We start from the raw sequence: 19660 nt of genomic DNA, 5'->3' as shown, positions 1-19660 counted from the left end.
TGAACCAATACCTGAGGAGGAAAAGATAAAGGTGAATAAAGCCGACAGGCAAATCCCAATAAGCCGAAAGCATAACAGCAGTGATGGAGGAAATCAAGGGTATGAAACAGAAAATCTATTATCCATGATCTGTTTGAAATTTCGATGAAACTCATTCCCGACGGAGCCGACAGAAACTGTGTGTTCTTCCAGCTCTTTCTAGTCAGAAAAACAACCAGAGTTTCTTAAAAAACCTTGAGACTGTGTTAATGCAGAGCACAACCCAGGTAAGGCAACATGAAGACCCCGTCCCCCAGCTCTTAACCGTGCCCATAAATTTACACTTCTCGAGGTGTTTAGCATCTAAATGAGAGGCACAGTGGTGCAGTCTGGGCAACGGTTCACAAAATTCTTCAAGGAATCTTTAAACGCCAAAACAGCAAAGACCGAATATCAGCATTTGCCCAAAAGCCCTTGATGTGTAGACGTTCCTGAGACATCCCAATTAAAACTACACCATTATCTTTCAACCAATTTGCCAATTTTCTCAGAGAAATCCGTGGCACTTCGGAACAAACTTGCCATGACGGCAAGGCGTCTTCAAACGGCCCGACACAGCAAGATGACATTACGTGTGCAAATACAGGTCTGAACGGAGACAAACTCATGAATAATGCAAGATGCTCGCTGCAACCTGATGGAATAACAATAAGCTTCCTACTTTTCTGGAGTTATGATACTTATTAGAGGTCCGTTGGGCTGTCAAGGAGCTTAACCTCTGAAGAACACACACTTACTGTACATATATTCACTCTTATTTACATTGCAACACTTCTTGCTTCGTAAAATTGGTCTTACTTGTGTTTTATATTCAGGCTGTTAACTTGCATATGATTTGGTTGCATGTAAGCGCACATTAACCTTTAGAGAAAAACGCAATGAACTGTTGCATCAAAGTGTGCTTGTTGGAAACGTTTATTAGACAGGAAGTCATTAGAATGTAACTGTGTTAGACGCTCTTTCGACCTCTTTTTCTCTACGCTCACAAAAAACATAAATATTTGACATTTATCATCTGAATCATTTGCTGTACGAACATTCAAAGCTGCAAAATTGTTATAGCTACACATCTTTTGTTAAAAACACTGTATGTACAATAGACAAGATATCGTATTTGGCATAATTACAACAATCGTGCTAATTTACAGTTTTCTCAAGTACTGATTTTTGTGAAAGTCAACAACAACATCTCGGAAAATGCGACCGTAAAAAGGTGAAGATAAAAATCATACTCGAGTTAATTTGAGAGTCAGTATGAAATATAAAACATAGACATTGTACTGAGTCAGGTGATCACATATCCCACAATCCCGCTGGTCTCAATCCACATACATTCACCATGATTTTATTTTACGGGCTGTACAAAATATTCAATTTGGCAACCAAAAAACCCCACAAACATTCATGCACGCTTCTCATCTGACCCCACAGTGCATGCACACTGACGTCTACAAAAGCATTTTTGCATGTTTAGGCGTACATAAAAATACTTAATACTTAATATTTTTACTTTATTTTACAGTCCCGCCCCCTGTTTGTCTGAGATATTACCTGTACCTCTTACTGGTAAATGAAATGCCCATGATGCCCACGGGCAGATAAAGTACCTTTCTTATCAAGCTTTTACAGGGCTTTTCAGAAAACCAGCAGCAATACAGTAACAGTCCCGTAAAGTGCTTTACAAGTCTTTACAGTGGACGTCTAACACTCCTAATAGAGCACCTTCAGGCTCAGGGCATCCGTTTGCTCACAGCCCACCCGTTCCTTTGGCACAATACTTGGCAGAACAAAAGTCCATCTTTACGCTGAGTGGGCATGTGCGCTGTGCACGGAAACCCTTGTTGGGAATTATTCTGATCGCATACGCTGTTTCTAAGCATTTAGTTCCTCGAACTCCAAAGAAACCATCCATGTTTTATGGCAGGAAGATGCCTGTATAGACCCGCCCACAACCACACAGATGGGCAGAGATCCGCTTCAAAGGCATCTCGCATTAGTCAACACAAAGATGGCAGTTTACTGATTTGCCCAAGCCGTGAGACACCTCTCATTTTCAGTCTTTTAAAAGCAGCAAACTTTCTAAATCCAGAAAACATTACCCTGGGACAATATTCAGTGCTAACATTAACATTGAGAACTTCTAGCACCTTTCGGCTATATAAAAAGTACAAAGTACTCGTAATCGTAATCGTGCATTTCGTATTGATAAAAAGACTGTTTTAAATTCTTAAGGCAAACATGTGTTGCATCAACCACTATAAATACATATTAGCAGTGATAAAACTACCCAAAATTTGAGAAAATACTATGGTACGAAGTTCTGGTTTAGAGTTGATTAAGGGGTTACTTGAAGCAATTTGGACCTAGAAAAGCGCATAAAAATGCATGTACACCCCAGTCTAATATATAACAAAATAATCCAGTTTATTTTTTACTAAACTGGGAGTTTGGAATTGTAAACCCACAGAGGTTAAATGTGCAAATGGTTTGACTTTGCATTGGAATGCACAGTTACAGCTGCGAGACTTTTCTGGGAATGGGTCTTGGTCTGGGAAAGTGGTCCGGTCGCCGCGGCTCGATCTCTGGCTTTCGAATCTGGTGGGGTTTGGGAGGAACCGGCGGCGCGTCGATGCTGGGGAGAATGGACAGGCCAGGAGGAAGAGGCACCGGTCTTCGGGGATTGTTTCTGTCATGGATGCTATATGGAGGTGGGGTCTTGTTCTCCCGTCGAATCAGCTCGTCGAAGCCGATGGAGGTGGAGTTTGGGAGGGGGTGGTCCCCCGGCGTGTTCTCGGTACCGGAGGCTTCGGATACGCTGCAGCGACTGAGGGACGAAATGCCGCTGCTGTAGCTTCCGGACAGCGCTGGAGAATTAGACACCAACCCTGTAGACTGGCACTCTGTGGGTGACGGGGTGAAAGGAGGTGCCGAGCTCTGCAAACACATGACGTGCAAATAAACAGCGATGTTGTTAGCGAGAGACAAAAAACAGACTTTCGCCCAGAGATATTCGCCTATTATTTGCAGGAACTCATAATGAGGAAATGCTCAACAGAAGAAACTTTCCGCCTCACAGAGCTAATGTGTGCGCTGAAAGGCCAAAGTATAATATCGTGCAATTTTGGATCTATTCTTGTGAGGCCAAACTGTCTCTTTTCATTATGAAAATACTTTCTAAGCAATTATATCCGCAACTAAGACTGCAGCTGTTTCATAGACTTCATTTAACTGAATAAAGCTATTTAGTGTGACGGCCCTCTTGAGAGAACTTCAAACTAAAAAATTTCAGCTAGGATAAATCTGCTATATACAGTACGGCAATTTAGAAACAGAATTCACACATATGGGAATGGTGATCCTTTCCTCCTTACACTCCTCTGAGGAGGGTAAAACCTAAGAAAACTTATACCATGGTCTTTTTGAATACTCGCTTCTGATTGGCTGGAAGGTGTGCATTAAAACCCTTTAACGCACAGGTAGCTCCAGTAAGTTTGATTACATTTGAAATTTAACTGACAAAATCACTGTAATTTTCACCAGTTTGATCTAAAATTTCACTGTAAACATCAATAAAAGATTTAACTTGGCAAATGACCATGGTATAAGCGGGATAATCCACAGCTAGCTGTGCGTTAAAGGATTTTAACGAAAACGCCGCTTCGCGTTGGGTGGTTCTTGGCCTCCACTTCGTGCATTAAAACCCTTTAACGCACGGCTAGCTGTGGATTATCCCTTACATATTTCATAGAGTTGAATCATGGGAAATTAAACACACGTTTCTATGTAAGCATGTGATTTTCATTATTAAAATACTCCCACAAGTTTTCTGGTTATCCAGCTTCACTAAAAACACATAAAATACAGCCGTGAACAAAATTAAGAGACCATTCCAAATTTTCATGTATTGCTTTTCCTAAATACATGTACAAATATTATGGTTTTATTGCTTAAAAATGTTTATACCATGGTCTGTTTGAATACTCGATTATTGACATCAATCGATAACTGACAAAATAACTGTCATTTTCACCTTTTTATTATATATATTATAAATTACACTGTAAACATCAATAAAAGCTTTAATTTGGCAAATGACCATGTATAAACAGGATAATCCACAGCTAGCTGTGCGTTAAAGGATTTTAATGCGCTTCACGTCAGGTGGTTCTTGGTTAAAACCCTTTAACGCACGGCTAGCTGTAGATTATCCCTTACATATAAACTTGTATTTAAGGTCTTAAAAATAGAAAGCATCTTTTCTGTTATTTTGACCTGTTTCTCCAGTTTCCATAATAAATGCGATAGAAACAATATTTTTAATTGAAATCTGGGAGAAATAGTCAATAAAAAAAAAGAAAAGAATTTTGAAATGTTCCGTTCATTTTTTCTGCGGCTGTATGTTTTCATGATGGATTAATGGTTTCTGAAGGGTCCGGTCTGGAGCTCTGCCTCATTCGTGAGCCAGATGAACTGGAAACCTGGCACAAGACACGTGCGGATATACAAACACAGCATGTGTCTCACTAATCATGAGCCCAGTTGGATTGTTTAAAGCCTGACCCAGTTGAGACGCCCTGGACCGAGACCCCAGACAATCACAAAAAACAGAGGTAAACACATCAAAGGTCAATCCACACACACAAGAGAAAGGTCAAACCTTTTGAGGTGAACGTGAGGACATGACAGGGGACTGTGATCTGGTGGTCCTGGCAGGAGATCCTATGAAAGGACACAAGACGACAATCTCCATCATTTGATACAGAGGCTCGGGACGGTAAACACAGCCACGGCTCTCAAAGAACCGAGAGTCTTGTGTGCTCCTAAAAGAGTTCACCAGAGACGATTCTTCTTTTTCAGAACACAAAAGGACATCGCCTGGAAAATTCGTAACATCTGAACATATGATGATATTTAACAACAAATGATAAATTAATCATTGAATAATGACTTATTGTATGGCTTCAGAAGGTACACAAGACTATTATGGTGACTTTTATTTTGTAGAAATTCTTCAAAATATATCATTTTGATTAAAAAAATGTTTAAAGGTGTACACATGTGCATATCTTAAAGACCCCCTGTGGTGAAAATCAAGTTTTTAATGTTGTTTACATGTCTGTGTAGCTTTATATGTCTGCCCCATTAATGACGTCATAAACCTTTAACCAATCACATCAACTCATTTGACCTCTGAGGATCATCTGTTTGAGGCATAAATATGCATAGACGGCGCATAGATTTGGTCCGAATCAATCGATGAACTGCTGTGTCAGTTCTCAGTTTCACTTTCATTTTAGCAGCGTCTGGAACTGCCGAGTGCGATTGAGTGGAGGTGGGGCTAATTTGCATATGCATGTATCTGCGCATACTTAACAAAGCTGAGGTGTAGAGTTGCATTCAAGCTATTTTAAGGCAGTAATATTACAAAAATATAAAATATTTTCAAAGGAAAAAACTTTAATATGTAATTTTGATGGTCAAAGATTAGTTTTAAGGGATAAAATGATCGACCACAGGGGGACTTTAAAGTTAAGAAGCATCAACAGTGCAGTTTTAGTTTGGAGTTTTAATGACTCATGCAGATTACAGTACAGACAGAAACGCTGAGAAAACATGTCAAGCAGGATTAAAACCTCGGAGAAGCTCGCTGCTATTTTTCACAGTACACAAAAGCCGAGAATCTACAACATGACACTGAGGAACTTGGAAGTTAAGACGAGAGAGAAGCCGGGGAAAACAGACTTAAGAGAGAAGGTCTAGAGGATTTGATAGTTAAAAGGTTTTGAAAACTTTTGTGTCGGGATCTGTCGGAGCAGATTTTACTTTTACCTGTGTAAGGTGGTCTAGGAGGGACGGGGGGACCCTTCCCGTTAAAGTCAGAGAGCGACGTGTCAAGACTCCAGCTACTGGGTGCCGGTTTGACCACTTTCACACAAAAAACATGCATTTCAGGCGTATTCAGTCAAATCCAGTTTAAAACATCATGTCTAGCGAGGCAGAGGTTCACCCGTTTCCATTCAGTTTTCTTAGAGGAACTTATTATGCAAACTGTTATTTTACCATCCATTACAGACATCCGTTAAATACAGAACAAATATCATTATAATAACAAATTATTGTAAAAAAAGTCAACATATTCGTGTATTTTTTTGACATTTTAAATAAAGCTGGCCGATAAAATTTCTCCTCCAATGAGAATAAACATGAGCCTGTTTGTGACTCATAGCTGTCACACAAACAGAAGCGGAAGCTTGTCGGCCAGCATCAGATCCTGCGAGCTGACCGCGAGACCCTGGTCTCCTCTTCACAGCGGGCGCAAGGCTCCGTGTGAGAGCCCAGAAGATTCATGCGCCTATGATGAAGCACTCACCTTTGTCAGGGGTGGAGATGTTGGGGTCACTGCGTGGCAAAGAGGAATCGCCCGCCGGGTGAGGAACAGCCCTCTGTGAAAGAAGTTTACGTTTTAAAATCATAATAGCTTATATACAGCTGCATAAAAAATTGCGAGAGCATTTCAAAATTATTTTGAGTTTTTCTGAATTTACTATTTAAAGGTTTGTGTAAGTGCGTGAAATTGGTTTCATTCTGTGAACTACTAACAATATTTCTCCCAGTGTGTGTATCCAAAACATTTTTTTAAAACAATAATATTACAATTGTTTTTTTAAACACCCACCAGTGTAGGATCCAGAGGGTTTGGATATACAGCGCTGCAGGGTCTGTCTCGTGGCGACAGGCAGTTCTCTCTGGAATGCTTGTGTTTATCTGACAGCTGCGGTGAACCTGTAAAGGGTGAGAAGGTGTGAGCAAGGGTGCCATTATCAGTAACAAACCAACACAGATGCTCTCGCATCCACACGCAGCCACGAGGACTCAAATCTTGCCCTCATTTCTTTGCTAACCAGCCGGCACATGAAATGCGTCGCCCTCCTCGCCACTCCCCCCCGCTGGGGTGAGAATTGTGTCAGACATGGATTTCACAGGGAGAGAATGACTACCGGGCTAGCGAGCCTGTTTAGAGAGCTAATTCACTCCCACCCTTGTCGTCCGGCACAGGATATGAGCGGAGATGCCCTTCTGTTCCCAGCGATAGCCATCGGCAGACCGGAGTTCTTCAAGTAGCGTTTAATGCCATCTGTAACACTCAGTAAGTGTCTGTCTGTGCTTTATGGCGGCCCTTGTGGATGCAGGAAGGGCTGCCAAGGGTAAACCGTAAGATTGGATAAATGTCTCCATACATATTCCTGCTTTTATGATCTGTGTCCGCGAGTAAACGGATCACGGGCTGAATGGAGAGAGATAAGAGGCCGATGAAGAGCGGAGGAGACAGATGTATATCAGGACACTACCAATATGTAAGCTTTAGTAAAATGGCATTAAATGGACCATAGTCCACTTACAATATATCTTGAGGCTAATGTAGCCTTTTCCACTAGAAAGACACTTTATACGAGAATGCTAACATAGTGTGAGCGCATTTGTATACATATAAATATACATGGCACACACACATAAGAACACTATGGCTGTCAAACGATTCATCTGTCTGTGTACTGTGCATTATAATTTAGTATTTATTTATTTAAACACATTCGCATACAAACATTTATTTAAGAAAAATATACAAATTAATAAACATATATAGATTACCATTGGTGATTCCTCATTCCATGAAAAGCGCTTTGAGTGCCCAGAAAAGCGCTATATAAATGTAACAAATTATTATTATTAATTATTTGTGTATATTTATATATATATATATATATACAGTATATAATTTATATATATTATAATTTAAAATTATTTTAATTGAATTTGAATAATTGGCAAATATAAATAAACACATGTAAATATTTGTAAATATTGAATATGCACATATTGAGTACACAGACACATATTATGTAAACAATATATTAATCACAGTTATTTGTTTGACAGCCCTAATAAGCAAAGACTTATTTTAGAATCGATTAATCGCAATTAATCGATTTGACAGCCCTTAATATGTTACAAAATGATTATATGAAATGATATGTGTTCAACTAAAGAAAAGGGGGTCATATACCATATACATATCTGGGATGGCATCAGTGTGAGTAAAGTACAAGAGAATTTTCTGATTTCTGTGAACTACGCTAAATTGTAAACACTCTCATATGTTCGTAGCGTAGAGTTAAAAACAGAATCTAGGCAGAAAAAGGTGCATTGTGAGCGTTGGGGTAGGTCTTCGTACTACACATATTATTCCAATAGAGCCAGATAATAAAAAACAACCCGTTTAGTAGCTCCTCTGAGCTCATCTCTCCTCACCTCTGGTGCTGGACGGAGCCGAGCTGGTCACGTTGGGAGAGGCGGAGTGATTGGAACTGAGGCTCGAGGTAGATGGACTGGGCTGAAAAAAAAGGCGTAAAACACGAGGAATACGTTTTTAAAAGAGAGGTTAGATCATCTGTCTATCCGATCTATAATTCACACCTACAAATCCAATTCTCACGACGGGAGAAAAGACACAGAGACACGGCAAGATTAAGTGGGAATTTGAAAGAGAGAGATGAAACGGGAGAAATGCAATTAAAAGAGAAACAGAGAGGTGAAATGGGGAAAAAGGACATTAAGAGAAGATATGAGCGAGAGGGAATATAGATACAAGACGTCAGGCGCTGTGTGCATGCCAGAGGCCCGTGTGCTCACCTGCATGTTGAAGACTTCATCTGAGCTCTCAGACTGGCCCGTGATGTTGCTCACTTCATTGGACGCCTGTGATGACAGCGAGGATGAAGAGTAGCGATTGGCTGCCGGGTAGCTGAGGGGACTAAACGCACAAACAACACAATTACAAAGACACTTCAGACATAATGTTTTCACAAGCGTAGCTGTCAAGTGTGATGTCCAGCTGTCAGTTGCTTCAGTGATTGTTCAACCAATCAGAGGGCTGAAAGAGATGTTCACCTGCGTCGTGCCACCACGCGAGCCCCTCCCTCTGGATTCATGATGTTGGGTGCCGAGTTTCTTCCGCCACGAGTACTTCCGTTGGTGAAGTGAATCGGGCTGGCCCGCATGTACGCCGGGAACTCCTTCAGAGCATAGACATAACAATGGTTCGATTCAAGTTTATTCACAGGTGTAGAGCGATGTTTTACAATGTTGCATTGTTTCAAAGCAGCTTTACATGTAAGAAAGAAATCATAGAAAAATACATACGAAGAATATAATAGAAAACACGGTGTCGTGTATTTTAAACTAGACAACAGGACGTGTAGTGAGGAAAAATATTGAAAATTGAAAAAAGCACCATCGCTCGATTCTGACCAATCACAGCGCTTCAGACGATTACCTGTATGCCAAGGCTGGATTTCATGAGGTGAAACTGATCCACCAGTTTTTTGTGCAGGGGTCTCATGTCCTGAGGCACGAATTTCTCATGCACGGCCAAACCAAACTCAAGTATATGAGCCTACAAATAATAACAAATGTTATACTTCCTTATACTCAACGCGCTACAGCATAATACAGCATGAAAATAACAATGAGACAACAAAACATGTACTCCATCGCAACTGTCCTTCTGAAACTTTGCATCTCTATATTTTGCCACAAATCATTATTATGAGTCATCCTTTATATTTATCACACTAGGTTGACTATACAAAGTATGAAAAGGGGCTTTTCCACTTTGACAACACAGTACGTAATCATTTTTTCCATTTCCTGAAAAACAGCTAATTTGGACATAATGGCGTTTCAGAAGGACATGGACGCTACGATAAATAAAAAACAATGATCACAATGACAAATACAGAACTTTACTAACAAGATGTGGTTTAAGTATCTATTTCTAAGTGAGAAAATGCTCATGACATGACGTTATGTTCACACACGCAATGATTGACACTTACTGCACCTATCATTATATTTGACTATTCTTTATTTATGACCACAAAAATTCAACATGGCTGACAAAGTGGTGATACACCAATAACCTCCATCTTCTATTGCAATGGACAGATACGTTACGCTGAAAACAGTGAGACTAAAAGCCTGTGAGTGATCGTATTCTTACTGTAAAGAAACAGATGCTTTCTTTGTGACGTAGTAATATATGTTTTGGAGACAAGACCAATTGTGGGCCAAAAGAACACAAAAATAAAAGCAAACTGGGTCAAAGTTAATATCACAACAACTTGAAAAGGGCTCGCTTCATAATTTACTGATCAGCAAACCATATTTTTCTCTCTTTCATGCTTGTAACTGGCTTATATCCATGGTTACCGTCTAGAAAACAGCTTCACATGACCGGCTCTGGAGAGGTCCCGGTTACTAAGCAGCACGTGCGTACGGAGAGGAAGCGAGAGCTACAGAATCCCGGTCTCTTGAAATAATAGCGGCTGAACCTCAAACGCTGGAGGAGAACCAGCCGTAAATGATGCAGGAGCATGAAATCTCATTTTGATAAAGAATAGATTTGGTTTCTTGAGACAGACCTGCTCAAACATGAGTTCGCGGAGACGGCCGATCTTGTCTCCGTCTTCTGGGTGATTCATGATGTAGTCCTTGGCGAAAAACGCCTGAAACACAAGAGTTACGCACAAGATTTTACACACAAGACAGCATGCATGGTTACAGAGTGAAAAAAGACTTTTGCGGCAAAAGAATCAACCAAACGTTTAGTTCTCGTTTGTTCAGTATGAATAAGGTGAGCGTAAAAAGAGGATCTTTACTCATCCTCTAAAGAAAAAGTGAAGGACAGAGAACAGACGGCGTATCTGTCTCCAAATCTCATTCTAGGATGATGGGCTGGTCTCTCAAAAGAGACACTGGATGAGCTATCACACTTCAAAAGTTCCTTTGTGCAGATTTTTCGCATTTGACCTTAACACATCAGTTTGCCGTCCCTGCAGATAACAACACGTGTGGTCTCATTAAACAATTTACAGTCGCTTTGTAACTGGCAAGGTTTTCGAAGAAAGCTGGCGACATGTGCGACTGCTAGTGTTGTTGTACTCGAGACCAGTCTTGGTCTCAAGACCAATTTTTGGCTAGTCCCAAACAAATCTAGGACAAATCAGCACTTTTGTGCAGTTCTGAGCAACACACAGCAGCTATTTTGCTACTGAATAGATAAGAACGCTTAGAACGCATGGTTCTGTTATTATGACTTCTAAGTGTGGATCTTTTAGATACATTTTAGGAGTGCTGGTTTTGGTCTCAGCCCCTTAAAGTCTTGGTCTTGTCTTGGTGTCAACCCCATCAGGTCTTGGTCTTGGTGGTTTTGACTTCAACATTAATATGCACAGAGTTCAACTTTAAGCACACGTGGGGCAGCAGCCAATGGGAAAGCGGACAGTGAAGGTCACATGGTCCACCGCACATGTGATTGGACACTACAGTTGAATGCAATGAACCAAATACTAATTTTGAGAGCTAGGGTGAGTGAATTAAAATAGAGAATCCTGCAAACCATTGCTGTTGGACTGAACACTTGTATCTCCAAAACTGACAATTGACATAAAAAACAGCATTTTTTCACTAATTAAACACTGTTATCATTATGAGCTCTTTTCAATTTTTTTGTTAAAGGGGATGTGCAACGATGTTTCATGCATTCTGACTTCTTTACAATGTTAAACGTGCTGTCTTCTCGTGCTTGACATGGTCAACTTGTCAAAAACCAAGTTGGACGTATGGTGTAGTATTTCTGTGCTCGATACACTCCCCCAGCGTTATAGGTTTCGGAAAGTTTTTTTCAACATGAAAATCCGTTTCGTAACAACTTTTCTTAGCCCCTTATTGGACAATTCTCCCGGAAAAGCACGTCCACGTGTCAACCTGCCAGAGCCAGAAGAAAGAGCGCGCCCACGCGTCAACCAGGGAGAGCAGGAGAAGGAGCATGCGCACTCGTCAACCAGCTGGAGCAAGAGAGAGAGAGCACTGCGTTCGCGAAGTTCAGCTGTGTTTGTTTGTTCACTGCATTTCAGTGATGGGTGTTATATAAACGGTGGATATAACGCTGGATTTTGAGATCGTTTGAAACTGATAGACGGAGCGGTCCCAGCGCTAAAAAATGCCGGACATGAACCGCACGCAGTAAATGAAACCGAGTCAAATGTCTGTGTTTTGTTGGCAATGGGTGTGCAAGTGCTTTAGTTCCGCGAGATAAATAATTCATACTATATCATTTCCAAAAAAAGGTTAACATGAATGCCAACAGCGTCATGTTTGAGTTTCAAATGCATCCGCTGCCGTACACCCTCCTAACCTCAGCGAGTTCACAGCGGGGCGGCGTTTCAAAAATATATCTTTAGAAAACACAAACCAGCTCGCATAGGCGGCGCATTTCTATTGTCTCCTGTTGATATCTCCTTTTAAGACTGTAAAGGTAAATACTGCAGTCGCACTAAAGCGAGGTTGCTATGCAACAAGCTTTCATACTAACTGGAAAATATGACTCCTTTGACAAATTATAGATTTTCTCAGGTTTTCGCGGGAGGAATGAACCCTTCTTCCATGTTATTCTTTCTTTAGTTTTTCCGCAGGCGAGGGATCGACTATGTAAGCAAGTTGTGGTCAAACTAGTCCTCTATGGACGAGTTAAACGTGTGGTATCCCAGAATTCCTTTCATGCCTTTTTTCTCAGTGAACTGAGCTTGCAGGGGGTTGGGAAAACCTTAAAATTGACAGCGTGTATGTTTGTAAAACACGAGGTATGGATCGAAGAGAAAGATGTATGTAACATACAAATACATGCGTGCGCTTAAAGGAACGGTTCACCCAAACATTCTGTCTTCATTTACTCAACCTCGACTTGTTCCAAATCTGTATAAATGTCTTTGTTCTGATGAACCCTAAAGAAGATATTTTGAAGAATGTAGGAAAGCAAACAGTTCTGGGGCACTATTGACTACCATTGTTATTTTTCCTACTATGGTTGTCAATGGTGGCCAAGAACTGTTTGATGACAAGCATTCTTACGAATATCTTTCTCTGTGTTCATCAGAACAAAGAAATTGATACAGCTTTGGAGGGCGAATGACTACAGAATTTATATTTTTGGGTGAACTGTCCCTTTAACAATACTAACCTCCTGATAGCGAGCGAGACCTCCGTTGACGGCAGCGTCGATGACTCCATTCAGACACATGGTGAGAGGATTGATGTTCTGCATTTGTCGCGTTTGGCACTGCGTGATCAACGTCCGCAACTGCAAGTTCTTGTTTTCAATCACCTCAATGGCGTTTTCCAGCGGACTCACCTCCACCTGGACCACAAACGCAAGGTTTTCCTGAAGAATGAGAATCTTTTAAGACAAAAGCAGAATGGGGTGGTTTTGAAGGTCTCACCAGTTCTCTCCGCTCCACTTCAAACCATCGCGAGATACCTGGAAGACTCTGAACGAGCATTAGCGTAGTCCTCTCTACCCACAAGCTCTGAAATTCAAAAGCAAACTCTCAATTACATACAAAATCCCATAAGAGCCAGTAGTTATAAAACATAGCATAAAACATTTCATCCACACACAGTTTAAACATGGAAGCGCTCCACATATTAAATTTCACATTCATAAATTCATTTCCTTTCCACGCTGAGCGTTCGAGTGACCCTTGCCAGCGCATGTATAGTGAGGAGAACTACGGTTGTGTGATTACGATATTCAAAACCACCTCAGTCCAAGATAATCGTATCATCTGGATACCGTCTCAGGCGAAGTTTACCTCCAAATGAGATTTTCAGACATTATTACCAGGCGGTAAGTGGACCGGGGTGGTGAGGACCCCCAGTGTCTCTCCAAATGCAATATCGGGCAGGCTAAACAGTTTATTTCAAACACGGCGGGCCGGAGGAAATCTAACCCCCGCGGTGGATCGGATCCGTGCCGAGGCTGTGATTGTCTGGGCTGGAAACATTGAGTGAGAGGGGAAGGGAAATGATATTTGGAATGAGCCGGTCTCTCAGCCCTTAAAACTTTAATTAGCCTCTCTGGGCCGAGGGTGTGAATAATGCAGCATGTGAGAGTACACCTGAGCTCCGCACGCACACACGCTGAGAGTGAAGGAATGAATACATGAGCGAGAGCGGAAGACGGGAATCAAAGTCTAGCGGTTGTTGGCTCACCTTGAACTCGTTCTCTTTGTCCTTGGTGCCTTTGTGAAACGGCCGGTCGTAGCGAAACCTCCAGATGTGGTTGACTTTATAGAAGCTCTTGATGTTGTCGTGGACGCCGTCGCGCTGCAGGACGTCCTGGCTGTCGGGGATCGGTGCGACGGCGTAGATCTGCAGGTCTGGATGAAGGGATGTCAAGAAGCACCCAAGACGTGTTTTTCAAACATTAACAAATGCAACAAAAAAGTCGATGATTGTTCATATTATAGTTAAAACAACAAAAGAAAGTTGCTTTTGCTTTGTACTGTAGATATTTCCTTAATACAAAAATGTTTTTTACCCCATCAACACCCAAGCGAAAATTGTATTGTAAGTCTGTTTTTCTTAAAAAAAACTTTTTTATTTTATTTATTTATTTGTTAAGAAAATCAGACTTGCAACACGATTTTCACTTGGATGTTGATGTAAAAAAGTAAAGTAATTATAAATAAATTAAATTACAGTTTTTTTTACATTTAATGTCATTCATTTTCACTTGGATGCTGATGTAAAAAAGTAAAAGTAATTATAAATAAATTAAATTTGATTTGATTTATTTATTAGTTAAAAAACAGACACACAATACGATTTTCGCTTGGATGTTGATTGTTGACTGATAATAAAATAATGACTTACATTTACTTAAGACATTGATATTTCATAAATATATCATGGCTAGTATATAATGACTTATAATTTCTTAATAAAAAGAACTTTTCCCCGTAAAAAGTAATAGCACACCCCTCGATGAGGCTCTTGGATGGAGATATCACTCATGTCCTAACTGCATGTGTTAGAAACGATTTGCTTGCACATACAGTCATGCAACCTGTCATCTCCCTAACCCTCAACTTCAACACAACCGAGGTTAAGAAGAGGCCTTTCGAAGCGAGCAAAAATCCAGACCCTTGCGCCGTCTAAAAATCGATGCCCTTCTTCCCCGAATGCATCCCAGGCGCAGAGACGACGGGTCGCAGGAGAGCGTTTGTTCAATTGATGAGACATGTGCCCGGAGGCCAGACGCTCAGCGAATATGCGACGTTCTCTTCAGCACAATTAAAGCAGACAGAGGCGGTCAAACTGCATGAGCGCAGCGTTTTGTTATCCGAGCCGGAGATTAATCACTGCTCTTCCTTGGAAGCCTGCCCCGCATCATTCATATTTATGCGAAGATGAGACCTTGCCTTTGTAGGGAACAAGATGTTGGATATTAAACATGTGTGCGTTATGATTCCCAAATCATGAATCAACAGCAAATTTTTGAAAATGATCAAATGTTTAAATACATTCTCGATAGCAGGGCGGCTCAACGTGTCAAAGCACATAAAAGTGTACATTCAAAATGTAAATTCGGTCATCATTTATTCACCTTCATGTTGTTTAAAACCTGTCTGTTTATTCTGTGAAAGACAAAAGATATTAAGAAAAGAAATGTCGTGGTTTTGTATCCATTAATGAGTCGATGAGGTTGTTTGGTTACCGACATTCTTCAAAATATCTTCTTTTGTGATCAGAATTAGATCGCACGTGAATATATAAGCGAGAGCAAGCGGGATGGAGGATACACTGGGCATCGGCCTGGTATATAGTCTGGTCCGGCTGGTTGGCGTGCTGCATGGCGATGGCATGCGGGAACTCGTTGAGCATGCGCTGCTGGAACGCCTCCAGACGCTCGTAGTCATGTCCACGACACACAAACTCCTTATTCTGCAGAACACACGAGCATGGGAACAAGTTCTGGTTAATACTGACACCAAGTGGACTTGAGCATTACTGAAGGTGGCGAAATGAGCTTTTTTCTTCACTTACCCTGAGAAAAAAGGGGAACTTTTTCCCGTAGAAGCCCACCCTGAAGAACTCGGGCTCCAGTCTCTGCTGGTCCATTATTTTATCGTAGAACGACGCTTCCATCATCTGTTATCAACAGTTTTACAGTGAGAAGAGCTTTTTTGCTTCGATAACATTTTTGCCTTTAGATAAATATTAGATTATATACCTTTATATCATTTAGTTTATTCATTTCATTCATTATTTTCAATCCTCTCCCAGATTTGGAAGCAAACAAGCTGTTTTTACTACTGTACCTTTACGGCAAATGTGAATTAACAAGAAAAAAAGCTCACCCGCATTTTGCTGAGGTTTCTGTAATCATAATAAGCTTCGTACTGGTCGGCGAGCTCTCGGCACAGGACGATGCCGTTCTCCCAACACTGAGGAATAGAGAGGAGTATAACACCCGTTTCATTCATGAATTGCCACATTACACTAGCGTCAATGCTTTCAGTCTGAGAAAACCCCACCACAGAGCAGGTGGACATGACAACAATCCCCTGAGGAAATACTGTGCGTAATTATTATCATTATACATTCTGTATAATAATCATTTTTACATCCCCCAAACGCATCGATGTAAATGTAACAGAGACAAAGAAAGAGAGAGACAGACGACAGGAGATCGGACCTTTCCACGGTCGAAGTTCTGGAGGATGGTGAGATGGAGATGCTCCTTCCTCTGCCACTCGCTCTGCATGGGGTAATTGAGAAACTCTCGCAGGGGTCTCTCGGACCACTCGAGCAGCTCGTCGTACAGCAGAAGTGTGTACGAGGCCTCTGATCAAACACGTACACAAACAATGATACATTACCCACAATCCTTAGCCTAAGACCCTCAAGCCAAACTTCAGAACTTACAATCTCTTAAAACTTTTGCTACAATTATATAACATATTTGACTTTAATTTCTTACGCATGCAAAATTTTTTAAAATGCTACTACTCACAAACATACTTCAACAATTGAATCTCATCACAAATGCGTCATAAGCAAAGCTGTAATTGCTCTTCATTTAAACAACGTGCACTCATTAGTTGATCAATAACAACATGTTAGACCAGTTATAAAGGGTCCCATAAGAGCATCTGCGCTCCAGTACCTGTGTAGTTCTGAGCCTTCAAGTGCAATTCATACAGCTTGTGAATGTAGCGGATGTACATTTCTTCTTTATTCAGCTCTGTTTTGTAGAAGTTCTGCAGAAAAGGAGACAAAAGACTGAACGAGACTTGATCATTTCTACACACGCGGGTGTTTTTGGGCTGTTGCTATAGAGGCACTCGGATAAACCGGAGAGACTTGGAGAAGAAACGCGGAATGCAGGAAGTTGCTTAGTGCAAAATAAAAGTCAGAGAGGCTTTTAGTGTTTGGTGCCTTTGTTTTCACAGTGAATTACTACAACATCTTATCTAGAGTTTTAAAAACATCTCACAGACTCCACTCAAATAAGCAACAAACAAAAAGCCAGAAACCGTACTCCACATCTCTCAATTTATAAATCATGATTATAATCTTACCGCTGCAAAAAGGTAAGAAGAGCGTTTTTTTATCAACCAAAAAAGTTACAGACTACAGGCTCATTACAAAGTGTGACTTACCAGCAGACTGACAGTACAGCCAATCTTCTTACCATCTACTTCCCCAAGTTTCATACAGTCCCTAAAAACAACCAAGTGTCATTTGACAGGCTGTCAGGATATGCGTGTGCACATGCGTGTGTGTGAGCTCTGTATCACCTGTAGTCAAGCAGTCTCTCCATCAGTCGCGTAACCGTGGCGATGAGGGATATCCCGCTCTCTCTCCACGTCTCTCGCTCGATCTTCTTCAACAGACTGACAGAAAACAAGAACACAAGAGTCATACAACATACAGTACTGCCCACTTCATCACCCATCATGCCTTGCGCGCACAGACCTGTCCGGGAGAAGAGTGATCAGTGAAGCTTACCTAGGATACGGACCAAACAGAGGAATTCTAGTCCGGGACAGCAGAGACAAAACAAATTGATATTAATAGATTAATGTCAACAGCAGCCACTCACACCAGTTAGTACAGTTAGTCCAGGAGGGGAAAAAAAAGAAGAAAAGTGGGGAAATTCCATCTAATCTGCGGTCACATAAGTGGAACAATAAGAGCGAATGTTTAGGGGGAAAAAATAACTTTGAACACAAAAGCCAATGGAGATTATGCATCATTATGAATCAGATGTTGGTTGGGATCGTTTTGTGTGTTTGTTTTCTGACTGTAACTTTAACTGAGGTTAACAAAAAGTGATTTTTGTCATTTAAAAGTGCTATAAAATAGCTAAAATATTCACTTTGTTGAATCAATAACGCAGCAATGCACAAGAGAGAATGCTTAAGCACATTAAAAGCCACACACACATTCACAAACACACACACTTAAAGGAAAAGTTTACCCAAGAATAAAAATACAAGTGATACAAGTTTTGGGTCACCATTGACTTCCATAGTAGTCTTTTGTCCTACAAAACGTATTAGTTACAAACTTTGATTCAAATATCTTCATTTGCGTTCAGCACAACAAAGAAATGTATGCAGGTTTGTAACCACATGGAGGGTGACGAAATGATGACAACATTTTCCTTTTAAACACAAATGCGCTTCTGGTCACAAACACAGGAAGACTGGAGTGATGTGACCAGTACAGATGTCTTAAATCCCATTTAAAAATGTCCATGTGTTGCGACAACGATGATACAGCAATCTCATTGGACGACTGATCTCACTCACATGCTGTTAAAGAGTTCTCTGTACGTTTCGTCTCCTTTCCCCTCTGACATCAGACTGTCAAGTTTGTCTATAAGTTTCGCCTCCACCTACAAACAATCATAATTATTATATAAAATGCCATGACTTTAGTGCGTAACGTTATGTCCTGTTGTCGGACAGCAGAGGGCGCTGTGTGACCTGTTTGAAGTTCCCGCTCCGCCGCTGTTCCCAATCCATCATGTCATGAAAGATGGGAATCATGACGTTCCTCAGGTCCGGCTGAGGAACCAGCGTGACCTCCAGGAATGGGCCGATCATCGCAGGGATGAAGTTCAACTTGTGCTCTCCTGCTTAAGACAGATAAACGAATCAAGGCACAATAAAAAGGAACGTGAAAGCTTTGAGATGACAAGAAGATTTTACCTAAATTCTGCCACATGCTGAAGATCTCACAGCCCATCATTACACGCATGTCTCCGTACCTGCACATGAGCACGACAACAAAGAAATGCTTGAGTACTAGAAAACAGAACAGAATAATCCCTGACACGTCCATCGAAAGTTGCCATAAATAAATATTAACGGTGCTAGGATGCGCAAAACTCACTTTTCAAGTATTTTCTTCTTCTTAGATGCGGAAAAGGTCTCTAGTTGCAGGCAAGGCTGGTTGATGAAAATAACAGACAGACAGAAATAGGAATCCCACACCTGAAGGCAAACAGAGTGACATGGCAAACGTCATTGACAAACAATGTTTTTGTGATTATCATACATAAAAAGCTTCATAATCTGAAAACAAAGGCGGAGCACAACCTTGTAGTCAAACTTGTCATTGAGGAAGTTTTTTCTTAAAGCATCAGACAGGTAGAGCACGGTGGTGATGATGATACTGTGAATCGAACGTGAAGAGATGCCACGATGTA

General features: G+C 41.0%; 1 protein-coding gene across 3 annotated transcripts in view; it reads right to left on the bottom strand.

Moving 5' to 3' along the window:
• Positions 1–936: 936 nt before the first annotated feature.
• The window catches only part of dock4b (dedicator of cytokinesis 4b), a 61447-nt gene continuing 42723 nt past the window's right edge, over positions 937–19660 (bottom strand). The window contains exons 28-53 of one of the 3 annotated variants that reach the window (XM_057323891.1): positions 19551–19626; positions 19345–19445; positions 19161–19219; positions 18936–19084; positions 18759–18844; positions 17953–17979; positions 17742–17837; positions 17604–17664; positions 17108–17201; positions 16637–16785; positions 16299–16385; positions 15985–16089; positions 15741–15882; positions 14149–14315; positions 13377–13463; positions 13118–13294; positions 10521–10604; positions 9374–9493; positions 8989–9113; positions 8731–8851; positions 8350–8431; positions 6716–6822; positions 6410–6482; positions 5869–5964; positions 4697–4758; positions 937–2973 (exon numbers count right to left, since the gene is read on the bottom strand). In XM_057323891.1, the coding sequence (XP_057179874.1) occupies positions 2551–2973; positions 4697–4758; positions 5869–5964; positions 6410–6482; positions 6716–6822; positions 8350–8431; positions 8731–8851; positions 8989–9113; positions 9374–9493; positions 10521–10604; positions 13118–13294; positions 13377–13463; positions 14149–14315; positions 15741–15882; positions 15985–16089; positions 16299–16385; positions 16637–16785; positions 17108–17201; positions 17604–17664; positions 17742–17837; positions 17953–17979; positions 18759–18844; positions 18936–19084; positions 19161–19219; positions 19345–19445; positions 19551–19626 (2956 nt within the window). In that variant the 3' untranslated portion in view covers positions 937–2550. The remainder of the gene's footprint in view (positions 2974–4696; positions 4759–5868; positions 5965–6409; positions 6483–6715; positions 6823–8349; positions 8432–8730; positions 8852–8988; positions 9114–9373; positions 9494–10520; positions 10605–13117; positions 13295–13376; positions 13464–14148; positions 14316–15740; positions 15883–15984; positions 16090–16298; positions 16386–16636; positions 16786–17107; positions 17202–17603; positions 17665–17741; positions 17838–17952; positions 17980–18758; positions 18845–18935; positions 19085–19160; positions 19220–19344; positions 19446–19550; positions 19627–19660) is intronic. The other 2 variants (XM_057323893.1, XM_057323892.1) reach the window with 2 other exon arrangements.

The sequence above is a fragment of the Triplophysa rosa genome, linkage group LG24, assembly GCF_024868665.1.
Source record: "Triplophysa rosa linkage group LG24, Trosa_1v2, whole genome shotgun sequence".
NCBI lineage: Eukaryota > Metazoa > Chordata > Actinopteri > Cypriniformes > Nemacheilidae > Triplophysa > Triplophysa rosa.
The sequence above is the reverse complement of the archived record's forward strand: the minus strand, read 5'-3'. Positions and strand labels throughout refer to the sequence as shown.